A 27,366-nucleotide genomic window follows, 5' to 3' on the forward strand; every position below is an offset into this window, starting at 1 on the left:
ATCGGTTCGTCTTCCATCTAATCCTCTGCAATGTCAATATTCTCATGCGTTTGTAAATGCCATCAGTTGAGATTCACTACATGAAAAGGCCCCAAGATGAGAATTAACAGGTTCTCAGTACTATGATATCTGATTGGCATGTCGAGGTGATAGAGTGAAGGACGAAACACCTGAAACCGGCAAAGCTACGAACCAAGGTGAATTATTGATCCGAACCGTGCCCACTGGGATGTCGAAGGTACACAACTCAAAGACGTCTTTTTATAGGAAAATCCACATATGACAACAACCGAGTAAAGAGTGTGACAGTTGAGAAAACACTGTAGAACGGTAGTGTTTCACACAGAATCTGTAATGTATCAATGTACCATATCTATAGCTTGCGAAGTCTAAAACATGTGTCTAGTCTATAGGTTCCTGCGCTTTAAGAATAAACTGGATACATACGGCGGGGAGAAAAACCCTAGTATATTCTGGGGCCACATTGTGCAGAAGCGCAAGCCTGACACTGAGAAGTATGAACATAGGTTTGAAGCTTACTACAATAAGGAGTTGATGCGCTACATCCAGATATCAAATCTTCAAGATCAGACTCGTAGTGACGAAACATATGATTGACCAAAGCCTGTTCGTCTCCCCTCGCCGATAGAAAGATCCATACGTGTTGTTAAATTCGAAGTACTTTCAGCTTTGCAAAATAAACAAAATGTCTGACATCCATTTCTTATTATTATTATTATCTTTTTTTAGATAATTCAACTGTTTTTCTGTGGAGTAGGCTAGACGTTAGTCCAGGAAGGTGGTTCGAGGTTTGTTATTAGACAACAGAACAATCGAGCAGAAAATTCACCTACCGGAAGCTTTGGGTTGTAATGCAATATATGAACAACTATATGTCATGAAGTGCTGATCGATAATCAACAAACAGCTAAAGGTATGTGGGTCAGTATTTATCCTTCCGTAACGTACCTCTGGTTTTCACATGATAGGCTTAATCGATTGAAACTGACGGGGCATTTTCACGTTTTATATGAAGTTTTGTCTAAATCAATTTATATTTCAAAATGTTGTTAGGAACACGTAATTAAGTGCAACACCAATATCGGTACCAATACCTGCCTCAAGGTGCGTTTGCAAACAGCAACAAATGGTATTCAATGAGTTACTTAAGTGTAGTTTCATATGCGATTTCTGCGTTTACGTAAGCCCGTATTCTGTGACGGAGAAATATAACTGAGTGAAACTTATTATGTCTTAGCACAGGTGATGATACCATCAGTCTAAGTGAACTTATCATCAGTACTTTTCGTTATACTCAACCACTGAGTCTAACAAAACCTTATGGGAGGTCGCGTCCGGTAACCTTTGAGATTGACCAATCAGAACACAGTTTACCAAATCGCGAAAGTGCACATTCACACACCCTTTCTGAAGTTTTTATCTCGAAAAGGTTGGTACCCGAACGATTCCGAACGCTACTAGTATTTAGCGTACGATCGCTTCCGGGTGATGCACAAGGCGTACGTACAGCCATGACAACGGCGAGTAAACAGTCGCTGAAAATGGTGTTTTTGACAATATTCAAGGATGTTATCTTGCTGAAATATTAGCTAATGGTAACTATGCCAGCAGAAACCCCAAAGCGTATATACTGCAGGTCAACTAACTGTGCTGATTTGTGTTTGTGGAGGGATCTGTGTCAGTGACCTGAATATTTTGAAAGTCCCTCCGATCCCTAAATAGTAGCCGTTGTCTGAATGGTTAAATCTATTTAACCGTCTCGCATTTGATTGGACGGTCATTGGTTGCTCAAAGGTTACCTGACGCGACCTACTCGCGTTTGATTGGACTGTCATTGGTTGCTCAAAGGTTACCTGACGCGACCTACTACTAGATTTTGTTAGACTCAGTGGTGGAGTGAAACCCCAAATCGTATATACTGCAGGTCAAATAACTGTGTTATATGGTGACTTTTGTTTGTGGAGAGATCTGTGTCGGCAACCTGAATATTTTGAAAGTCTCTCCGATCCCTAAATAGTAGCCGTTGTCTGATTGGTTAAATCTATTTAACCGTCTCGCGTTTGATTGGACTGTCATTGGTTGCTCAAAGGTTACCTGACGCGACCTACTACTAGATTTTGTTAGACTCAGTGGTGGAGTGAAACCCCAAATCGTATATACTGCAGGTCAAATAACTGTGTTATATGGTGACTTTTGTTTGTGGAGAGATCTGTGTCGGCAACCTGAATATTTTGAAAGTCCCTCCGATCCCTAAATAGTAGCCGTTGTCTGATTGGTTAAATCTATTTAACCGTCTCGCGTTTGATTGGACTGTCATTGGTTGCTCAAAGGTTACCTGACGCGACCTACTCGCGTTTGGTTGGACTGTCATTGGTTGCTCAAAGGTTACCTGACGCGACCTACTACTTGGTTTTGTTAGACTCAGTGGTGTAGTGTAACGAAATACACTGAGACTAAGTTTACTTACACTGTGATACCATTTAATGTAAGTGATTTGTTTTAACTCAACGTTGACTCTTTAAAAATAAAACACACATCGTTAGTTGGCCACGTTTCACATCTCGGTGGCTCATCTACTGGTTTGTCCAAATTGAAGTGTCAGCAGGAGATTGTGTGGCCGTGGTTCTTGGTTCTTGACACTTCTGCCACTGGTTTCATTTAACGTAACGTTTTTGTAGGTCACGGAAAGAGGCGAGTAGTTACGAATGGGCCTTAATCTGACACAGTACTACCCACACCTACTCACTCAAAAAGAGAAAGTCAGGTATCATTATAGTCAGTATTTAGGTCTCTAGCACCTGTCTATCTACTTGCCTGCCTATCTGTCTGTCTATTGCGTATATGCCGATATGTAACTGGTACCCTGTTAAATGTCACTCTTTACATAGTCACGCAATGCACAATCATTACGGGGCGGTGGGGTGTCCTAGTGTTTTAAGTGAAGACCCGGGTCCGATTTCCATGGGTCCGATTTCCCCGAGACAATATGTGAAGCCCGTTTCTGTGTCCCCTGCCGGGATATTGCTGGAATATTGCTGAGAGCTGCGTAAAACCACACTCACTCACTCACTCAGTCATGACGAATCTGCCAGCGTCGGTCTCAATTAAGGTTAGTGAACAATCAGTTTAGTTAATGAATACTACGCCAGAATAACCCATAGTCTATGGAAACATTCAGTTTACTAAAAAAGGCAACAAAGTATGCCAAATCCTAATTCCGACGTGCCTGTTGACATAATCATGACTGATTTTCATTAAATTAAATTCAGATGTTTCACATTGATTTTTGAAAACATATCATGTCTCACATTCCCTGAACCGCAGTACTTTCCTAAGTGCCTTGCTCTTCCTGCAGAGCAATATTTCCTCTGGCTCTGATTTTCCTACCTCACTGGGTCTCCTTTTCGAATTAATTGGGACTGTTTGTTTAATACTATCAAAATTTTATATATTCACAGACTAAGCGCGAGGCTAGTTGAGAAACTACGCGCTAACCACACCAGGCACGATATTAGGTTACACAGCCACAGCTGCGAGGGAACGTTAGCCCTTCATAACGTCGCGTCTAGGTAATATTTCATCGGTTCTAACATATTTAAAAAATCCCATTTTTATAAATAAATTCATTTATTTTTTAACCAAATGGGGGAACAATTTTACGTATATTAGAAGTAGATATAAGGACCTGCATAACCATAAACGTTGATTGTTTGGGTTGGTGGGGAAATGCACTTTTTGTATCCTGCATCCCATCAACTAATTGATTTTGACTTCATATCTAGTAAATATGCTTGAAAATACACACACTCACTCACAGATGTGAATTTATGTGTGTACATTGTATTTTCTGTTAAGACTCTTCTCTGGGGGGTGGGGGGTGGGGGGTGCGAGAGAACTCGATATTCTATCAGTTCTGTAGTTTTTAATTAGCCTCGTCTCCACCCTCCTGGGGGGAGTAGGTGAGAGAGAACTCGCTATTCTATCAGTTCTGCAGTTTTTAATTAGCCTCGTCTCCAACCTCCTGCACTTAGGAACGGTGATAAGAAATGAGCACAAATAGATACATTCACTTTAAAAAGCGAAGTTGAAAGTTGAGTCAACTAGGTGCGGCAGAACTTGAGAAGCGTCCCCGTTGCCAATAAAACGTGACCCTGCGACCCTTCCTTAGTTTCCGAGTCAAGGCCTGTCCGTCTTCACACGAACAAGTACGGATCAAGTTTGTTTGTTATTGTCAACCCCCTAATCACCGCGGGAATGATACATTGTTTCAACAGTGACTCCTTAACCTGGGCGCAATGGAGGGGATCGTGTTGACACAGAACATGGCCTAAACTCCTTCCATGCAAACTGCCTCGCTGAATGGTACTTACACCGTGAGGGGGAATTTGATCAATCTTGCCTATTATATTTCCGCCGATCTGTCGCCACTATGTATCAAACCAGCTACCGCTTCGTCATCTCCGGACGTAGACCTCGCAGGTCCATGAGGCAACATCACATACACGGCGTCGCTGGGCAGAGCTATGAGGAAATCAAAAGGAACTGCCTGGCAAGGCGTGCACTTTTTGAGGATCCCGAGTTCCCTGCGGAGAGCAGCTCGCTATATTACAGTCAGCCGCCGAGACGGCAAATAGAGTGGAAGCGACCCAAAGTAAGTCTAGCCAACCGTGCCATTTGAACTGTTTCTTATCGCAACGTAAATATGCACACTCTCTCCACCTGTTTAACGTTCGCTTGTAACTGCCATGCAGGTTTTCAACTATCTGTATCTGATACCAATCTCAGTTTCAGACCAACAACGGTTTGTGAAGTGTACACACTTTTAAACTTGTACGAATTTATTCTGTGTTTCTGCCCTTTCTCCTTGTTTGTTATAAACTGTCCTACATTTATACTACCAGATGATGACAAGACCGGTATTTATCAACCAGTTACCAGTTTGGATTTGATAGCCTTTCTTAAAGTTCTTTACCGAAAAAATAATAATTTTTTTTGTATGCTGATTACATACGCGTTTCCCACTAAAGCGCTCACAGCCACTGTAAGCTGAAGAAAGGCACACTACACCCGACATTGACTCTGACTATGCCCGGCAGCCTCCCGGCTAGAACGACATATTCAACAGCTGATGTAAACGATTAACTGGAGACAGGATATTGTAGCGGCAAGCACATCAATACATTCATTATAAACGTAAAGGGAGTCCTTATTCTGAAAGTCTGCTCCGTGAACAGGTTCTCTTTGTAAATATTACGTAGATTTGGTCTCCAGTCAGTAGAACCCTTACTTAAACTGACTCAAACGGATGAATTATGAGGGCAAATAGGCCTAACTATTAAAAAAATTATTATTTTCCACTGTGCGTTATTTGTAAGTCTCTTTTGGGTTCGTTTCGTTTTGCGGCGACTTTGTACTTAATAATAAAAATAATGACAACATGTCCCGTGTTTGTGTAGAAATAAATACAAACACTGTATCAATTCTTTTATGAAAGGGGTGATTTATGTCAACTGATACTCGATCAAACCAGACACGTGGATTGCACCACACGTTCCGTTCACTCCTCGTTTTAACGCCATTTTATGGTAACACTGCCTTTGCTATTTCTTTCCTCGCCGAGAAGTTCAAGATGGCATTTTCTGTTTTTTTACAATCTACACATACAGTGAGCCCTCATAATAACGGGGTACGGACCAGTGAAATGCCGTTTTTTTCTGGGGAAGGACCAGTGAGCCGACGGTATTCTGGAAAAAATGTCCACCACTATCTTTAAAAATGAATGTCCCTAATCTCACCTATCCTACACCAAATCTATATATTCAACCTAAAGCTTTATTTTGCCAAATATATAATGTTACTTGACGCTATAATTAGTTCCTACTTAAGTTGATGTTCTCATCTTACGCCGCACAACGCCGAGTTACGTCCCTTGAGGGCGACATGATCCTGTCATAGGTGCGAATCCCAGATCAGTCTGAGGTGTGACCAGTATTCTGTCAGCAACACACCTGGTGTCACCAAATATAAATTAGGCAGCATCGAAAACCAGCGCCCTCTTGCACAAAGCAATCGTAGCGCAAAGACCTACGTCTGTGTTTGAGTGCAGATGCAATCATCGTAGCACTAAGGTCGCTTTGTGCAAGTGGTCCTTGGGCCGTATTACAAAGTAATCTTAGTGCTGCAACTAGCGTAAGTCTATGTGAAGGTAATGTAGCTACGGTCGTCTTAGCTCTTCGGCCTTTGGGGAACAAAGTCCTGCACACTTTCTTGTTTTCTTTCCTCAGCTGCACCGGCTAATTCAGTCCATTACAACCTGTAACGTTACATGACACCATTTATGCCATGCATCTAGAGTGAGCTGATGCATCAACTGGCTCTCAAAGCATCATCCACTCTGTGTATTGTCCACAAACGTGCTATAAACGTCCTTATTCTTGTACCTGTTGCCATAATGCATACAATATTTGTCGAATACCTTCTCAAGTATACCATGTAATCTGAGTTCATGATCAATACACAGCATATGTGCATTCTATTTGTATTATTGTACGAACAGACACCTGCCTATAATGAAATGTAATGCAGATCTGTTCATCGTGCATGTATGTCAAACTGTTCCTAATGCCTATTGTAAAGTCGTAATACACCTTTGGGAGGGCTCACTTGTTGCATGGCCGCACTGAAAACGACTATCGATAATGAACCATTATAAAATGTGGTTTGGGGAACAGCATGTTGCGTATATTGATCGCGTATGGAGTTGACACATATCGTTCACCAATTGATTGTTGTAGTAAGCGCGTTTTCAGTACGTGAGTTTGGGCATGAGCAGGTGTTGCATTGTTCGGATAGGTATCTGGTAGAAGAGTACACCTTGAAGTCAAGTACGATCAGTTAAACAATATCTCACCCTCAGAAACACAACCCTCGGGACCGACCATTTCAAGTCTTATCTCCCCGACAGCTACTATGACTTTATACAGGTTTAACATTACTTATTATTTGTCATTAGACTGGTGCACAGTTCATGTATTTGGGGTCTCCGCTATAACATTGCGAAAAGCGGCGTAAACGTGAACTCACTCACTCATCTCAATGACGTATAATGCCTGTTACGGCTCAGCAATGAAACACATGGATCAGTGGGGATGGATCAGCTCCAGTTGACAAGATCAATTTAACTGTCCACTCCCACATCGTCGCATAGGCAATTGACAAAAAATATAGATTTAGTTGTCCGACAAATTTGATAAGCATTTCTGATATCATTGTCTCTCGTATGTTGGTTTCTTGAGGACCTGTAGCCTCTAGTCTAAGGAACCCGAGATCGCTGCGCAGAGTTATGTCCCTGAAGCGTGCCTCGATCTTGTGACTGTGGGTTCGAATCCCAGTTTGGTTCTAATTATGATTGTTGGTTAGTCATCATTATACACGAGTTGGTGGTAAACGCTCAGGACCGGCTAACTTCTAACTAGTCCCCAACGCTAATGTGTCACGCTTAGCTGAATCACCTTTTAACGCTGTGCAAACCAAACCTCGTTCATACCAAACAAAACGAAGATCAAGTTTGAACTGAAGTACCAACCTACAGACCAGCACAAAACCGCGTAAAACATTAGTCACCTTTTTACTAAGGACTGGATCCCGTTTTATAAAGTGATCATAGCGTTACGACTGTCGCAAGTGTATTTTACACTACCGGAAGTACGAACCGAGAAGATCCGGGTTAGAAATGATCTTCACCAACCCTTGTTTGTCGTAAGAGGGGACTAACGGCATCTGGTGGTCAGACTCGCTGACTTGGTTGACACATCGTATTCCAAATGTGCAGATCGATGCTCATGATGTTGACCAGTGAAAGATCACTGCATGGTCTTGTCCAGACTCGATTATATTCACACAGCCGCAATATAGATGGAATATTGCGGAATGCACAGTTACGACACATACCGTCGTTAGTCTGTTGCAACTACGACAATAGTTACGGCAGTCGGAATGTTAGGGTCGTTGTGAAACGGGACCCATCTTACAGCAAGTCCTTCCGGAGTTCTACGGTAACGGTAGTTGATGTATGATAATGGGTAGGCGACATATGTACGTTAATCACCCAGGGCCACATTGCATACCGTCCTGTCTTTCATGTGATAGGTCCGAAAGAAATGTCGTACATTTTGTTGAGTAACCTAGTTTTAGAATTCATCATTTTCCCCATGTTACAACAGGTCCCTGGGTTATTTTACTACTTCATGTACTTACAGATGTTTAAGCTCACAACACCAGCATGTGTGATATATATGATAAGACGAGTCAAGCCTCATAAAGTTTGTAGCGATTGGGAGCTGTCAGTGTTTTATTGTGCCACGCAGTGTTATTATTTTGGTGTCCTTAATTAATACTCATGTTACAATGGTCCTATAGGTTCTCCAGATTGTCAGCACCAGCAAGTATGATTCAAAATTGCTCCAGTTCCCTATAATTTCACCTTTTAATGTATGTGATTTTTAGTTAATAATTTCACTTATCCCCAATTTACGTCTTACTTTTTAATTAATACGTGTAATTGCTTCTTGGGTCCAGCTGACTGTATGTGAGGGAGTGATTGAGAGAGGAAATGTGTTTTAACCATGCTTTTGGATGCATCCCAGTTCCATCAGGACCACTGCATGCGAAAGACATGGAACTGTTTCATTGCCCTTGTTCTTAGGGCAGCAAAGTGAAGACAATGTGTACTAGTGACATATTGTCAGGTTTAGAGTTCGAAGCTTAATTAAGGTGAAAGAGGTTATTCATATTTCAGTGGCTGCCCAGTCATTACTTTGTCTTTAACGACAAATATCCAGGGGTTATAATTGTATTCATTGTCTACATTTTGAAAGACATACATTAACATAGTTCACAGTTCATTATCAGAAGCACACCGTAGGTTCTGAGACAGTTGTTTGGAGATACTCGCCTGTGTTGTCCAGTATGTTACTGCCAGTGAAGTTATGATGAACCTTAATAACAATGACTCCAATACCAATAATTTCAAAAGGCGTATATTGGCCATGAGCAACTGACGAGCACCTGCCATTCACTATTGTGTGGAACTCTGGTCTGTCGAATTTATGTACGTTACAACTGTGTTTTCATCACATTTCGGTTGTGTCGAAGCTTATATAATAGGTATCTTCAACTTCGACTTAACGGTGTTTATAATTTAGTTGAAGGTGGAATCAATAAGACACATTGACTGCACCTACAACCAGTCGCTTGTTTGTTTGGGTGTTAATCAAGACACCCGGTGCACGTCGACATAGTATGTGTTGGTGCGGCGATGTAAACCACTGACTCAAAGCTTCACCTGTGTGTATTTTTGCAGGAGATATGTCGTAATCCTCAGTGGATCGACGAGGGTGCCAGCAGGTTCGACGTGGTTCAGGGAGAGCTCGGTAGGTGGCGCTGTTATAACGTTTAAGACGTCGAACCACGAAGCTAGCACTACGCTATACGTATGTCCCACTTAGCGTATGGGTGCTCTTTTAGACGTAATGTTTGAATCGTTCCCTTGGCCCATCCCTGGTTATGTTCAACGAACAAATCACCCGTGAAGATCCGGGTTCCAGCTGGTCTGAAGCTAATCATGTTTGTCGTAAGAAGCGATTAACGGGATCGGGTGGTCAGGCTCGCAGACTTGGTAGTCACATGTCATCGTATCCCACTGCTTGGATAGATGTATATGTTGATCACATGAATATCCGGTCCATACTCGATTTTTGCAGACCACCACCATATACCTAGACTATTACTGAGGCGTTAAATAAACAAACATCAGTGAACCCATCGCTGAAATGTCAAAATAAACTCGTTTAATGTCACCAATGAAGACAAAATACTGATAAAACTAAAATGAACTACCTTTAATATCAAGACTTAGTGTATATGGCCATCCGTATACGTTTGTTCTTACAGCGTCCATTACGTTGTTTTTTAAACCATGTACATCACACTCCTTGCATTTTCAGATGACTGTTGGCTGATAGCCGCAGTTGCATCCCTCACCTGCGACCAGAAACTGTTCGCCAGAGTTGTCCCCCCTGACCAGAGTTTCCAACATGACTACTGTGGAGTCTTCCGGTTCCGGTTATGGTATCAAGGCGAATGGCTGGACGTGGTCGTGGACGACCGATTGCCCACCTACCGCGGTCAGCTCATCTACATGCACTCGGATACACAGAGAGAGTTCTGGAGCGCCCTCTTAGAGAAGGCGTATGCCAAGTGAGTCTTTAAAATATCAGTGTCACTAAATGTAGGACCTGTAAGTCTTGCGAGGCGCCACCTCCGGTACAAAGCTGATTCCCGACTCATTTTAGCGCTTGCGATATGCGAGACAGGGCAAAGCTTACTTCCGGTACCAGATGTCGTGTGACAAGCTTATATTTAGTTGTGCTTCTGGACTATTAAAGTAACTTAATTTCGTCAAGTAGCGAAATTGCTATTCTCAATACAAACCTTGAACTTTAGGTCCCACAGTGTTCTATTGTTGATTTTACGACTTTAAGATATGTGGATCAAGATGGATTCATGTTATCTTGGCATATCTAGCTTTTGGAATCAAATGTATATAGAAATATATACTTCAAATCTCATGTCATTCCGTATCTCGAGGGTGTACGTTCACATAACTTTCCACTATATGCATACCCGAACACTCTTTGTCACATACTCAGTGCATTCATGTACGAGACATTTCATGTATACCTGTGCATTCCTTGTGACATAGTCAATGCATTCACGTGAAAGAGGTCTCATGCATACCTGTACATTCCTTGTCACTCACTCAGTGTATTCATGTAAAACACGTCTCATGCATACCTGTACATTCCTTGTCACTCACTCAGTGTATTCATGTAAAACACGCCTCATGCATACCTGTACATTCCTTGTCACTCACTCAGTGTATTCATGTAAAACACGTCTCATGCATACCTGTACATTCCTTGTCACTCACTCAGTGTATTCATGTAAAACACGTCTCATGCATACCTGTACATTCCTTGTCACACAGTCTGTGTATTCATATAAAACACGTCTCATGCATACCTGTAATTCCTTGTCACACACTCAGTGCATTCATATAAAACACGTCTCATGCATACCTGTACATTCCTTGTCACTCACTCAGTGTATTCATGTAAAACACGTCTCATGCATACCTGTACATTCCTTGTCACTCACTCAGTGTATTCATGTAAAACACGCCTCATGCATACCTGTACATTCCTTGTCACTCACTCAGTGTATTCATGTAAAACACGTCTCATGCATACCTGTACATTCCTTGTCACTCACTCAGTGTATTCATGTAAAACACGCCTCATGCATACCTGTACATTCCTTGTCACTCAGTGTATTCATGTAAAACACGCCTCATGCATACCTGTACATTCCTTGTCACTCACTCAGTGTATTCATGTAAAACACGTCTCATGCATACCTGTAATTCCTTGTCACACAGTCTGTGTATTCATGTAAAACACGTCTCATGCATACCTGTAATTCCTTGTCACACACTCAGTGCATTCATGTAAAACACGTCTCATGCATACCTGTACATTCCTTGTCACATACTCAGTGCATTCATGTAAAACACGTCTCATGCATACCTGTACATTCCTTGTCACTCACTCAGTGTAATCATGTAAAACACGCCTCATGCATACCTGTACATTCCTTGTCACTCACTCAGTGTATTCATGTAAAACACGCCTCATGCATACCTGTACATTCCTTGTCACTCACTCAGTGTATTCATGTAAAACACGTCTCATGCATACCTGTACATTCCTTGTCACTCACTCAGTGTATTCATGTAAAACACGTCTCATGCATACCTGTACATTCCTTGTCACACAGTCTGTGTATTCATATAAAACACGTCTCATGCATACCTGTAATTCCTTGTCACACACTCAGTGCATTCATATAAAACACGTCTCATGCATACCTGTACATTCCTTGTCACTCACTCAGTGTATTCATGTAAAACACGTCTCATGCATACCTGTACATTCCTTGTCACTCACTCAGTGTATTCATGTAAAACACGCCTCATGCATACCTGTACATTCCTTGTCACTCACTCAGTGTATTCATGTAAAACACGTCTCATGCATACCTGTACATTCCTTGTCACTCACTCAGTGTATTCATGTAAAACACGCCTCATGCATACCTGTACATTCCTTGTCACTCAGTGTATTCATGTAAAACACGCCTCATGCATACCTGTACATTCCTTGTCACTCACTCAGTGTATTCATGTAAAACACGTCTCATGCATACCTGTAATTCCTTGTCACACAGTCTGTGTATTCATGTAAAACACGTCTCATGCATACCTGTAATTCCTTGTCACACACTCAGTGCATTCATGTAAAACACGTCTCATGCATACCTGTACATTCCTTGTCACATACTCAGTGCATTCATGTAAAACACGTCTCATGCATACCTGTACATTCCTTGTCACATACTCAGTGCATTCATATAAAACACGTCTCATGCATACCTGTATATTCATCTGTCAGGCTACACGGGTCATTTGAGTCGTTGAAGGGCGGTTCCGCGCACGAGGCAATGGAGGACTTCACAGGGGGTCTTGCGGAAGTGTTCACTCTGAAAGAATGGCCGTCCAACCTCCTCCAGATCATGCTGAAATCTCACGAAAGATCAGCGCTCATGGCCTGTTCAATCGATGTAATGAATCTTTTGATCATTTGTGTGTCAGATGTATCGATCTAATTTGTTTGAAGGTGAATAGCTTCGTAACTGCAGTAACATATGTTTCACATTCAATAATCATTGGAACATTTACATATTTTAAAAATATGTATAATTTAGTGTGTAGATAGATATTGAATCACGGTCGTTATTATGTTTTAATATATAGTAATAGTCCGCGCTCATACCCAGGCACATTGCCTGCTCATGGCGCTATGTACATTACTTTCCCCGGTTATAAGACACTATCGTACTTTCTGATACTTTTTCAACCCCCAGGGGATCATACTGTCATGCTGCCTGTTAGGCGGAATGAACTGACCATTCACACTGCCAGCATATCTTCACGAGTACCCATTTTACAGCTTGGTGAATTGAGACAATGTGGATCTAAGTATCTTGTCCAAAGGACACTACAAAAATGTACCCACCTCGGGACCCGAATCAAGGTGTCTCCAACTGGGATCGAACTCGGGCATTCAGCATCACTAGCGGGAGCCTTACCACTGCACTGTTGCGCTCCACAACTATATATGTTGTGAAATGTGTCGTAGTAATTTTGATATTACAGAAACAGCGTGCTCAATTATGCGTGAGTTTTTTCGATGTAGTATGACGGCCAGACGGTAGACCAGCATCACCGACTTGACAACGGCCTCATCGTTGGGCACGCCTACAGCCTGACATCTATCAGACAGGTACTGACACAGCAGGATCAACGTTCTCACTGTCTGTTACACGAAGCTGGTGGTGGGGTAGCCTAGTGGTTAAAGCGTTCGCTGGTCACACATGATACAGAGAAACCAACCCATACAATTTTATCGTATTTGTTACGAAGAAACAACACAAAATAATTGACCACGACAACACTAAAAATGTACATTTAAAAAAGAATACATTAAATTATATTATCAAATAGCATACGAACTATATGCTATAAATTTCAAGCACAAAATATTCAGTATCAAGTATGTATGTGTCCAAGAGCGGCCGTCGTGGTTTGCTCTCGGGTGGTAGTTTAGGACGGTGGACAAGAGACAGGGAAGACAAGAGACGGTAGAGATGAAGGCGGCAGCAGCCATATTTTGTTATTGTTTGTTTGAATGGTGGTCGGAATGGTATATACAGTGGTAAACATGTGACAGAACGCACATCGGGACTGAGTGGCCAATGATCCCGATGTGGAGACCCGCTCTGTCACTTACATATATTCAGAAGTCCGACGGCGATTCTTCATCGTCGACGTAGTCGTAGGTGGGGCGATGGCCATGGCCGACACCCCGACTAGCCGCACAATCCGTCCAGTTCTGTCGATGATCTGGTCTCCTTGGTTGGTCTTGCTTGTTGGTCTCCTGGTTGGTCTCACTGGTTGGTCTTTTCGATTGACCATGTCAGTCAGGTTTTTATACACAGAACCATTACGCCACATTGTGCAACGTCACTTGCCCATGCACATGTACATACGTAAGATTCGCCGACGTAGGGAGGTATTATTTTACATGTATTGATAGCGTTTGAGAATTAAGGGTCCTGCCCGGCGTTGGGGTTTATGATAAGAGGTGATACACCGACTGTTTGCTGAATACATTACATAGACAAAGGGGATAGAAGTTCGGTGCACTTTGGACTTGAAACAAATAGATGGTTTGAATAAATGAAGTTTTAAAGAAACGTATTGAAATGATTTAGCCTACGACATATGGATGCCTACTACTGACTTAGGTGAGTACATTGAAAATAGCAAGCTCACAGAATGCGACGTAAAACTGAACTGAGTCATAATATATATATATATATATATATATATATATATATATATATATATATATATATATATATATATATATATATATATATATATATATATATATATAATTTAGATATGCAAATTCTTTTGAAAAGATAACATTGATAATATGGCCAAAATACTAATTCGGCTAAACTAGGGCTGGCACCTCTGCATAATATCCGGTATCCGGGTTCCTTATCATATGGGACACCCAACTACTACCCCCATATCGAGAGCTGCAATGGACTTGCTTGAATACAAATGAAAGCGAAACAAGACAAAACAGTATTGTGTGAGCTATAGCCAGAACACGGCAGTTTGCTAACAACTGGTCCTCTCGATGCTCATGAGTCATGCCGGCCATATGTATGTATATACCATGTGTATTCTCGTTTACGTGTACGTCTGATATGAGCTAATATACCTCCATAATAATAGTGCTCTTTCTGAATTAATACCAAAGGCCATTCAAAAAGTAGGGGATAATGGATGATTTACAAGATGCAATGTTAAAACCAAGGAGGAAAGGGATGATGAAGACAAATTAAGGGAAAATGCGACAATTAATTCCATTCCTTTGGAAATGTTTCATCGGTATGGATATATATTACCTTTTCTCATATGCACTGGCAATGGCTAGTGGTATGCTCGCAAAATGGAATATCCCTAAGGTGGATTGAATGGTATACATACTGCGTGTATTTCAGTTTGAGATCAGCATGTGAAATATATTTTGTGTATATCTTACAGATCGACGTGGACGGTTCTGGCAATTATACAACTCTGCTCCGCGTTAGGAACCCTTGGGGTAACGATAAGGAGTGGAATGGAGCTTGGAGTGACAGGTAGACACTTCACATTTTGTACTGGCAAGCGACCAGTTATCGCCGGCACCCGGCTGTGGTGCTTGATAAGACAGGTTGATTTGTACTTTCCTAGTATTTCACACACTGACACGTCACTAAAACGATAGACTAGTGTCAAATTCTCTTCACTAACACTACAGTCAGGTGTTGACGATAACTGGTCGCTAACCAGTAGGGTTTTTAGACATGTCACTGATGTTTCTCTTGCAACTTGTGTTATTTTGATGACAGTGTTATCTAGTCCGTGGCTTAGTGGATAGTGCGTCAGCCAAGAAGACTGGTGGTTCGATTCTTACCGAGAGAGTGAGTATAGTTTTACACCGCTTTTACCTATATTCTGGCAATATCACGACATAACACTATAAACTGACTTCACACATTTCTCCCATGTGGGGAATACAAAACCGGGTTTTCTTGACGACCAAACGCTTGACTCCCCACTTGACTACACAACCGCCAGCTGTACCAAAATATGTAAAAATATGACGAAAGACGTTCGGCATTATGAAAAGGATGAAACAGTCAAATGTGTCTGTGTCGAATACTGAGTCACTTTAAAGGGCGATTGCCCAACGCTTGGAGATTTCGCTCGTCATGAAGACTCCCAATTCGATTCCCCACATGAGTACCCTAAGTGAAGCTCGTTACTGCTGTCCTTCGCAGTAACAATGCTGGAATATTTGTAAAAGCGGCGAAAAACTATACTCACTCATTCACTATCTATGTTACAGTATGACATGTTATCTCTGCAGAGAAAAAAGGAGGTTATATTACGTATGCGCTCGCTCACTAACAGTCAACCTCGGAAACACGAGGACTAGATAAATCAACAACCAAAATGTTATGTACAGTGGGAGATACCCTCACTAATGATGTTGTAAGCGGCATTTGGATTTGATGGAAGCAAATTTAGAAAATCCTGAAAGTTATTCAGCAACATGTGTTGTGTTTGGGATTGCACTTCTTTGGTAATGTAAATATTGTAGTACCTTTCTGAGTCAGGTCTCATCCTGGAATCGAAACCAGACTTTCAGTGTAAATCACCTCGTTAGTGCACAAGGTTAGCCATACAATACAGTATGGTCTACTAACCGAATGACTAGAAACTGCACTGTATCGAGAATGTGTAAACCCACGTTCAACTAAGTTAAACCTACAAACTGAGGTTTTATCCGAGACGATGTCGTGGCTTTTCCAGGTCGCAGGAGTGGGAGAGACTCCCGGAGTACAAGAAGCAGAGCCTCGGTCTCACGTTTGATGACGATGGAGAGTTCTGGTTAGTTCACGTCAGTTCACGTCAATTCACGTCAATTCACGTCAGTTATTATCTCTTTCCCTTCTTAGTCCTGGTTTGTTGTTTATCCCAACTGACGCGGTCTGTAAGGAATCGAGTCTGGACCAAACAATCCAGTGATCCACACTGTATGAGCATCGACCCGCAAAGCTGAGTTGCTTGCCTGACCACCCAATACCGTATCTTACGACAAGCATGCTGAAGAACATTTCTATACGGATCTGCTTTCGAAGACTAAAAACTTACACATTGTTAAGCGATATATAACCTTGTATAGATTTATGTTCGGAGTTGCCATGAATGGTCTTCAGTGTGAGTAAATGTATTTTGAGCAAGTGTCATCTTACGAAATGACCAGAAAGTGACCGTCTGTACGCCTCGTTCACGAGTTATTGTTTCAGTTTTCTATGCCCTCAGCTAGGAGGACTAAAGGTATTACAGTCTGTAAACTGACGACAGAAAGAAAGTGTTCACCTTAAAATTAAATTTGACCAAGAAATTAGTTACGTTTACAGATCGTTACTATTCTGAGACTTTAGATTTGTGTGTTACCCTTAATAAGTATCGCATCTCCATTAGGGGTACACCTTTGACTGCTTCCATTGTCTTACTGACAGCAGATTAATGTATCTGAGCCTAAAGATAAAATGAAAAGTTCCACCAACTGTTTTAACGATGCTCTCAGATTGGCTTTATCTGCTACAGGATGAATTTGTTTGACTTCCTGAACAACTTCTCCGAGCTGGAGATATGTAACCTTGACCCCGTGTGCAACGAGAGCGCTGTCTCCGTCAAGAGGTGGGAGGTCACAACCCACACCGGAAGTTGGGTCAAACACGTCAGTGCTGGAGGTTGCCGTGGAAACCACCCAGGTACGCCACCATTACAGTCTTGCACATCGTCACATCACAACGTGCCTTCCACGACGTATGTATACCCACACAAACAAAATGGTCCTGCAGGACCTTATGCGAACCCTAAAATTGCATGGCACTGACGCAATATACAGAGTAGACGTACCGTCTCATGCTGCATGTACATTTTACTTAGTAGTCAGAGCTAAGTCATGATTCGTAGCATACGTTAGCGAAAATTAAGTATAGGCTTCAAGGAAATGGAGGACCATAGTAACTAACACACCCATGACGGCGAGTATAGGATGTATGTATATGGAATCGACTTATTATAGCCTTTTGGAGCATGAGCATCGGAAAATCTTTTTATTTGATATGACAATTATATATATTCCATTGACGTTGGACAGTTACATTCATTCAAACAAACAAAACAAAACATATCAGACAGTATCGCAATAATGGTTAACGTTAAAATGTCGCGCGCGCATGCAAACACGCACGTACACACGCCCACACACACACGTACACACACACACACATAGCGTTTGGGCCATATCGGCTGTGCTTGGGGCCTTTGGACAATCTGTCTGGCAATTGTTTGGCAAGTGTGGGTACGAGAACATCTTTAGTTACATTCTCAGGTTTTCCACCGAACTCATGTATATAATCTTATACGCTTGACATATAATATTTCACTGGAGTTTTGTTATGTTTCTATGTAGAAACCTTCTGGACGAACCCCCAATTTCGTGTGACGCTGATTGACCCGGACGAGACGGACGACGAGGATGAGTGCACAGTGATAGTGGCATTGCTGCAGAAAGACAGAAGGAAGAAGAGGCAGGAGGGGGTCGACTTGCTCCAGATCGGTTACATCATATACAAGGTATATTCCTTCTCTATGGTATGTTCCTTTACGCCGTGTATAATGTATTTTTCACCTCGAGCTCAGAGTCGCGGATTTTCTGATTTTGTATTGCTGACAACGGTGCCAAGCCACACTCACTTGCACGAACATTTTAGGACAAAGGATGCATTAAATGTGATTTTCATCAATATCCATATCCTATCAGTTTATGCCTCATTTCCTCCAGCTTAAAGACAATCACCAAGGTATGCTGGATAAAAACTTTTTTCTCTACAACGCATCTGTGGCGAAGTCACCACCCTTTATCAACAGACGCGAGACTTGTGGGAGGCACAAACTTCCGCCCGGAAATTACGTCATCGTTCCCTCAACATTCAAACCAAACCAGGAGGGGGACTTCCTGTTGCGGATCTTCACAGAGAAGGTCAAGGTGACCCAGTAAGTAACTGCCAAAAAGTCAAACACTGTCGTGCATACATATACACCATATAAAAAAATTGGATGTATACACTTGGATCATTACAAACGTCAGCAAACACTACTAAACTGACAATAGTCGCGGAAACACAGCACACTTGAAGTCAAAACTACCCTTAAATGTGTTTCATTTTCACCATCAAATGTGGCTGTATACTTTCCTTGTCATGACATTTTAGTAGGAGCACATGGGTGGGATTCTTCCAGTTAGTAACAATCATCCAGAAACGTCATTGTCATTGACAAGGCTGTGTATCCTGCTACCAGCAACTGATCAAGCACAAGCAAACCATATCTCCACTCCATAACACGCTCGCAAACACGCACACACGCGCACACACAGGATCCGTTCGGTGTTCGAATGACAAGGCACCAAGGACAAAAGCAATTTTGTGGCATGGAGACTAATCTCATTTGTCATAGTTGTCAGTTCCAGCAAAAAATATTCATTTATGATTTTAGATAAATAACAAGAAAGGCTCGCTTGAACATAGCTCGAGTTGATCATGTAGATCTGTTCCGGACTCTTGTGTAGATGCGTCAGTTGGATGGTTTTACATTTTGGCTCTTGAAGAGAGAAATCCAGTGTTATGTGTGTGTCAGGCGAGCTATGGACTGACAGGGTTTAGTTTTACGCCGCACTCAGCAATATTCCAGGCGAGAGCTATCGAAGATATTGTATGACGTCATGACTTTTGCTTTTGTTAGTCGCTCGACTGTGTGATTTTTACCCCGTTTATATGAATTTCTAGATGCATCACATGTTTTGTGACTGATAACAACGGATCTTTGTAGTAACGCGGTCGTGAAGCTTTTCAAGAATAAAGACATGTTAATCTGTTACCCCGTTCAATGTACCCTGTTTGTATGTTAGGTACATTTCTGGCATATTCCGTGTCAAGCAGCTATACGGGATTTGACTTCAAAGATACCCACTTCATTATCCCAAATTAATGGTGTAAAACACTTTTCTCCAGATAGTTATGATATTTTGACCGAATGAAATAGATCTAGGGGAAATAACTCTAGGGATGTTTTCTTTGTGGTCTGCAGTAGTATTCTGATCCTGTAGAGATCGTACATGCTTCACATATACTTGAAGCATTTATATGTTGTTCCACCGTTTTGTCCACCGGCCTATCGGGTCACGTGGGTTGATGTAGACTCATGATTGGTTTAGGTTCCCCACATAAACTAATATAGAGGCTTCATCAACCTATGTTCCACATCAAGACCGGTGAACAACTTGAAATACACCACAGATACGACTGGTTTCATGTTTGTGTTGCGCATTGCAGGGAACTGGACGAGGAAACCAAGTTTGTTGAAATCGAGGTGAGTGCTCTTGAAGCAGTCCGCATCAATGTGTAGCAAGACGCAACCAGACAGAAGTTTGGGCCAATGAGGCATTGACTGAGTTGGGGTTTTCGCCACTCTTGTCAATATTTCAGTAATATCACGGTGGGGGACAGCAGAAACATTGTACTAATGCTGGGGATCGATCTAGGGTCATCAACGCGTTAACCAGTACCCACAGCTCCTGTGTGATTCACAGTGAAGTCGGAGCACAAAAGGAGTTTCAAACGTAGAACATTTACGACTTTGTGCAGCCGACAAAGGTGACACTGCTTAGAAATCAGTATTTTATTAGATATGAGCGCGTGGTCTTAGGATTCGAACATGAAACTACCCTGCACAAATTTTCAAAAAGAATGTATGTTTGCTCTACGCGTGTTTGTTAGTACGTTCTGACGCTTAGTGTGTTTTTTCCTTAATGCATGGTCCAGAATTAGGTTCACTAATGACTAATGTGTTTGTGAGTAGCGCTGCATGGTTTACGAGAATCTATGTTATGACCTCCAAGTTTCTGTGTAAATTGTGTGTAGATCCACACAAATTATCCACAAGCGTTGGCAGGGAGTTCCAACGCTGTAACCCAACCGTCAGACTTCGTAAGTATTTTGTATATAGCTCGTTGTTCTATGTGGATCAGGTATGGATAGTTGCCCATGTGCAAGACATTTTGTTCTCATTTCATGCACAATCATTTTCATTCGCTCAGTGCACCTTCCATTTCAGAAAGATTACGTGAGTATCTTTATGAGCTCATAGTACCCTGTTTCACGCGCAGTATAAATTTTGCTTGTTAACATCTCATTCAAACGATGCTATGTTAAATCCGAGGATTCGGTGTAATACTTTGTTTTCACAGTCCATTATCACTGCGATCTGCAGCGTTTAGAAACTCGGGACAAAAGTCTTATTTGTTTTGAGCATATAACCTTGACAAATATAACGCTTAACAATTCTTTATATATTATAATTATCAGCATTTTGGGGCATTTAGTTTAATTTACTTTCAAACCTACATGGCAACGCTTATGTTGTGAAGGCTTTTGACAGTAGTCGACGAGATGCCTTTCAGTGAATTCTGACGCGCTTCTGGCATTTATGTTCGGGATTCAGTGACTTAAGATGTAAAAATAAGGGGAGGCTGGGTTCTCTTTTCACCATCCGCTTCATGAACCTTATATTCACTCAACATCTGGCACTCTCTTACATTCATTTTGGCTGATACTTAGATTAGAAACATGTCACAAGAATGATGGCTAGATCATTCTTCCCTGTTGCACTGACACCCGGGCATGTAGCGTAGAACGCGCCCACCTCCTAACAGCATGGTTCGTAGGCGCAATTTGCTTGTGTAACACTTTACTGCATCTTACAGCGGAAGTGCTGACGTGTTGTTTGGGGGTTAACTCCGTTTTTATTCTCTTTGACCTTGACATTTTAATTCGTCACTCTGACATATTTTTTTCACAGCACATTTTCTCTGGAGTGGAATAACTTTTACTCCTGCTCATGACATTAAACAATAAATCTCCGTGACATATTAATACTGAATTCAATACCTGTTAGTGCTGTACGACTGATGGTTACAACCTGTAGAACACATGTCATCGGAAAGACCAGATGTGTTGGTGTCTTTTTAAAAAACACCCTCTTTTATTTAAACACACCCGATAGCGACGTTTACCAAACATAATGGGTTAATAGTGTCTTGATACGTTTTCCTTTTGATTACTTACAGTTGTGGCAGTAGTCGAGTTATTTAATGATGCTGATTACATACTGCATGGTTGTTTTATAATGCCACTCCGTGCCATAACAGAATATAAACGAATGTGAATATAAGTGTGTGATGCATGAAGTGACGATGTATCTAATAATGGCTAGTAGTTAGTCTCAGAATAATGTCTGCCCCTATCTAGTTGTGTACTTTTCCTCTCACTGCTTACTTCCAGCCGCCTCCCCCGACGTCAGCAGACAGCCGGGAACAAGAGGAACGCCTTGCCAGGTTCCGTGCCATCGCTGGAGACGACATGGAGGTTGACGCTTACGAGCTACAGGATGTTCTCAACTTTGCCTTCACGAAAAGTGAGTGATTAAAAGAGCAATTATTTTGTGCCTTGAAAAGGAAGTATCCTTTGATATGATTTACCTTACAGGAATCGTGCAGAACTAGTCAGGTGCTTAGCAGTATCAGAAACATCTAGGAACTTTAGTGTAGATGAACGTTAAAGGTGTCCTAACATGAAAGAACTAGACAGGTACCTTAGCAATATGAGTTACATCCAGGAACTGTAGTGTGGATGAACGTTAAAGGTGTCCTGACATGAAAGAACTAGACAGGTACCTTAGCAGTATCAGTTACATCCAGGAACTGTAGTGTGGATGAACGTTAAAGGTGTCCTAACATGAAAGAACTAGACAGGTACCTTAGCAGTATCACTTACATCCAGGAACTGTAGTGTGGATGAACGTCACAGGTGTCCTAACATGAAAGAACTAGACAGGTACCTTAGTAGTATGAGTTACATCCAGGAACTGTAGTGTGGATGAACGTTAAAGGTGTCCTAACATGAAAGAACTAGACAGGTACCTTAGCAGTATCAGTTACATCCAGGAACTGTAGTGTGGATGAACGTTAAAGGTGTCCTAACATGAAAGAACTAGACAGGTACCTTAGCAGTATCAGTTACATCCAGGAACTGTAGTGTAGATGAACGTTAAAGGTGTCCTGACATGAAAGAACTAGACAGGTACCTTAGCAGTATCACTTACATCCAGGAACTGTAGTGTGGATGAACGTTAAAGGTGTCCTAACATGAAAGAACTAGACAGGTACCTTAGCAGTATCACTTACATCCAGGAACTGTAGTGTGGATGAACGTCAAAGGTGTCCTAACATGAAAGAACTAGACAGGTACCTTAGCAGTATCACTTACATCCAGGAACTGTAGTGTGGATGAACGTTAAAGGTGTCCTAACATGAAAGAACTAGACAGGTACCTTAGCAGTATCACTTACATCCAGGAACTGTAGTGTAGATGAACGTTAAAGGTGTCCTAACATGAAAGAACTAGACAGGTACCTTAGCAGTATCACTTACATCCAGGAACTGTAGTGTGGATGAACGTCAAAGGTGTCCTAACATGAAAGAACTAGACAGGTACCTTAGCAGTATCACTTACATCCAGGAACTGTAGTGTGGATGAACGTTAAAGGTGTCCTAACATGAAAGAACTAGACAGGTGGCCCAGCAGTATCAGAGACATCTGAGCTTTAGTTATAGGGACATTGCAGGTGTCCTAAGATGATAACTCCATGCAAAGTTGATAACCATCCAGGAGTATTGCATTCTTGCAGGTACCCTAAGAATTTGTTCTTAGCATTAGAGCTGTGATTGTTGCAAGATGTGATCAAATTTATCGGGTGCCAATGACGTCGTGCGTTATCGCGACGTATTATTAATATTATTATACAGAATGCCGTGATATATAAGGAATATTCACCCACAAACTCTCTAAACAGAAGGATTTACAACAGACGTCTCAAGCCAATGGTGAGAGATTAGTCGGGGATGGAATCTTACTGCATACACGAATGGAACGATTCCCCATGATGTCTCTGGAGATGAAATAACTCAATCCTTGGAAAAGTGTAAACATTGCATCGAAGGGGAATTCGCATAAAATTATATTAGTAAAGCGATCTCGATGTGAACAAAGTTTTCCTTCTCAGGTGTCACTACACACTGTTACCAACAGACGTTGTTCCATTTTCAATTTCTATCAACAATTTCCACTTTTTACAGAAAATACTTCTATTTTCAGAGTTCGAGTTCTCGGGCTTTTCTATTGACGTCTGCCGGAGTATGGTGGCACTTCATGATGTATCCTTTGGGGCTGTGAGATAAACAATGTACATATACATCAATGTAGCAGATATTGCTCTAGTTACTATAAGCAACAAAATGTGCAATTATGAGGACAGTAAGGTTGGTTGTCCTTGACCTCTACTCCCAGGGTGACCTCTCTGGAAAGCTTGGGTTCGAGGAGTTCCGAGATTTGTGGGCTGACCTCAAAAGATGGGAGGTAAGTACGGTTGTAATGGATGTTAAGAGATAGTGGACATTTCATTTCATATCTAGAGGTCCTTACTCTAAAAACCATGGGTTTCTGTTTGATGGGATTAATTTCATATGAATAAAAGTATATTATTTCTACCTCGCAAGAAAGAGATTTCGAACTAAAGTATTGTTATAAGAAAAATGGTATCAGATTCAGTTGGTTTGGGGCAGAGACGGAATATCGTTGCTGTTTGCAGCGTGTCAACAATGCAGGTACTTTGTGAACGCTACAACGCAGAGCAAGCACGTTACGGCTCTTATGACAGAACTGTTGTAAATTGCTCGGTTACATATTTGTTGCAGGGTGTGTTCAGAGAGTATGACATAGATCGAAGCGGATCCTTCAACTCCTATGAGCTTAGACTGGCTCTCAACTCAGTGGGTAAGTGTGGGTGACTCCAGATGAGAGGGGTAAGCATGGCAACTCCTTAAGTGGTTGGCAGGCTGCATGGATAAATGTGGAACACGAACACAACTCTTTTAAAAAACTGTAAATCTGAAAGAAAGGTACGTGAAGCAACTCTAGCTGAGCCTGGTTAAAATTGATTAGCAATCTAACTAAACCCTGGAAGTGCATGCATGTTGTCGCAGAAGAAAACGACTTTTCATTTCAAATATGGAATGCTTGGCAGGGGTATGCATTTCTCAACCGAAGTAATGCCATAAACCAGTGGAGTTCATACGTTTCCTGATAAACCAGCTGGAAGCACTGAACATTGACGACATTTAACAGGGAGTTCATTATTTCCCAATATATGTTCACAACGTCCCCGTGTTGGCCACCTACTAATGACTCTGTATGTCCCGGGCAGGTTTCCGGTTAAGTAATCGCACTTTACAGTCGATCGTGATGCGGTACAGTAACAAGGCCGGACAAATTGAGTTCGGAGACTTCATTGTGTGTGCAGTGCGGCTCAAGACAATGATTGGTAAGAAACTTACTGGATTAAGATCCAAATTAGAGCTATACGCGCCTTGTCCTTGCATCGTCGGTAGTGAAAGAGTGAGTGAGGTTAGTTTTACGCGGCACCTGACCACCCGATCCCGTTAGTCGCCTCTTACGACAAGCATGGTCGCCTTTTATGGCAAGCATGGGTTGCTGAAGGCCTATTCTACCCCGGACCTTCACGGGTTGCATCGTCTGTAGCATCAGGTTCAAACAGGTCCCCAGCAACTTGTGCAGGTCATTAGGGCCGAATTAATGGTTCAGATGGTTTGTCTCCATGGCGTCTTTGAATGCGTCATCATACACTAACGGTATTGGTCACTGTTTATAATATGAATAGTTTGGTCCAGGGGCTCCTTTCACGAAGCAACCTTTACTAAAGTGAACCTTTACTCCCATTCTTTAAATTGGACTAAGGTTACCATAGTGACTTACGATTACCTTGGTGCTGTGTGAAAGGAGGTCCAGACCTGTATATTTATAGGTCATATTGCAAAACCATTGCTGTTTACGACGTTTAAACAACAAAACAAATCAAATAGATAGAAACATTTTTGGTCAATATTTCCGTGAATGATACTATTGATGTTACGATAATGATCACTGACCACCGACTAAATGTTCTCCAAGCTGAAATTAGTGAAAAATAATCTACCGTGGGAATGCTTAGCAATTAGTTGAATGCACGCCGTTATCTTTTCACAGAAGCGCACAGAACAGCCGATTTCAACAATATCGATAACGTGAGTATTTCTATCTTCCAACTGACTTAGGTTCATTTCAGTCTTTATCCTCACCTTGACCATGATGTCTACAAATTACGCATTTTTTAAAAACTCTTTCAGTTCATTCAAACCACGATGTATTCATGAGCAGATGACAGACGAACATCCAACTTTCGTTTCCTGTCTCGTGCTACAATGGCGATTCAAGGAGTGTGACAACTGGTATTACGTCTCACACACGGGTCCGATCTGAATAATACTTGGTGTTGGAGCAGTGTGCGCCAACTGGGACCACTGATTCCACCAACTGTGATCAGGCGAAATGCAATCAAACCTGTTCGGTAAAATCGCAGGTCTCTATTCAGTAGCCCTTTGACTTTGTGCACCATGCAAAAAGCCAATAATGGTCTGACCACTTGGACAGACTGAGTAAACTTCGGCTCAGTATTAATCGTTACACTGATGTAGTGAGTCTAACAAACCATCGTAGCAGGTGTACACGCAGCAATGTGACCAATAATACTGAGCCTGAGTGTTTTCGGTCATTATATTTTAAATAACTTATTTCTCAGAACACTGAAACCGAAAACAGTGTTTAGGACATCCAACATGTCAAGCATGGATTTTCTGGGTTTTTTAAACATTTCGTTGAACATTTTTAAGAAAATATTTGGCATCCGATTGTCGGTCATAATGACCAGATGCGATACTGCGTGTGCACTTATTCGTCTTTTGGGCACATTGTGCATAATATAATTTTCCACGGTTGAGGTAGATCTGTATTTTTAAACACTTTTACTATGTCTCAGGAGCTCATTTTACCCACGAAATATCTTCCTCAACAAATTGCTGGCACCGAATCTTCGTTCTTCCATTGGTAAAGGTAATCGATGGTAAACTCTGGATCATTTAACCCAGTTGGAAAACCATTCTTTTCTGAAACCAAAATGTGCCTGAGGCAACTATCCTAGGACCGCTCTCTGGTCAGTGCCTTAAATACATATACGTCAGGTCATATTTGTTGTATTGTTTTGTTTTGAGTCTCTGTTAAGCAGTGCTTCCTATTTATTCAATACATTGCCTTCTAGATGATATTCTTGCTATGCGATTACTTGTAACGTGGTGTATTTCTGACCACTGGCGAGCTGCTTGTTTGTAGCACATAATACACATATCACTATACAGGATTTGCACGTATTTACATGCTAGAGTTTAATGCATGATCTGCTGTTTCTGTTGTCTATATTTCTATTTATGCAAAATAAAGTTAAATCTAAACATTACAAAA

General features: G+C 41.6%; 1 protein-coding gene across 2 annotated transcripts; it reads left to right on the forward strand.

Moving 5' to 3' along the window:
* Positions 1–4,194: 4,194 nt before the first annotated feature.
* LOC137293410 (calpain-B-like) lies at positions 4,195–27,366 on the forward strand. Of its 2 annotated transcripts, XM_067823928.1 has the most exons (19): positions 4,195–4,672; positions 9,383–9,452; positions 10,026–10,278; positions 12,591–12,759; positions 13,395–13,481; positions 15,323–15,417; positions 16,637–16,714; positions 17,438–17,604; positions 18,312–18,475; positions 18,684–18,895; positions 20,233–20,269; positions 20,821–20,886; positions 22,240–22,372; positions 24,112–24,170; positions 24,304–24,372; positions 24,711–24,789; positions 25,220–25,336; positions 26,059–26,096; positions 26,199–27,366. In XM_067823928.1, exons 1-19 carry the CDS (start codon positions 4,451–4,453, stop codon positions 26,223–26,225), a joined length of 2,142 nt encoding a protein of 713 aa, XP_067680029.1. In that variant the 5' UTR covers positions 4,195–4,450; the 3' UTR covers positions 26,226–27,366. The 2 variants fall into 2 exon arrangements, with proteins under 2 accessions (XP_067680029.1, XP_067680030.1); XM_067823929.1 differs by lacking the exon at positions 20,821–20,886.

The sequence above is a fragment of the Haliotis asinina genome, chromosome 8 (genome assembly GCF_037392515.1).
Source record: "Haliotis asinina isolate JCU_RB_2024 chromosome 8, JCU_Hal_asi_v2, whole genome shotgun sequence".
NCBI lineage: Eukaryota > Metazoa > Mollusca > Gastropoda > Lepetellida > Haliotidae > Haliotis > Haliotis asinina.

Coding starts and splice junctions, on each gene's coding strand:
- LOC137293410 (XM_067823928.1), top strand. CDS start 4,451: ATGTATCAAACCAGCTACCGCTTCGTCATCTCCGGACGTAGACCTCGC. Junction 12,760..13,394: donor TCATGGCCTGTTCAATCGAT/GTAATGAATCTT, acceptor TTTTCGATGTAG/TATGACGGCCAGACGGTAGA. Junction 17,605..18,311: donor TTGCCGTGGAAACCACCCAG/GTACGCCACCAT, acceptor GTTTCTATGTAG/AAACCTTCTGGACGAACCCC.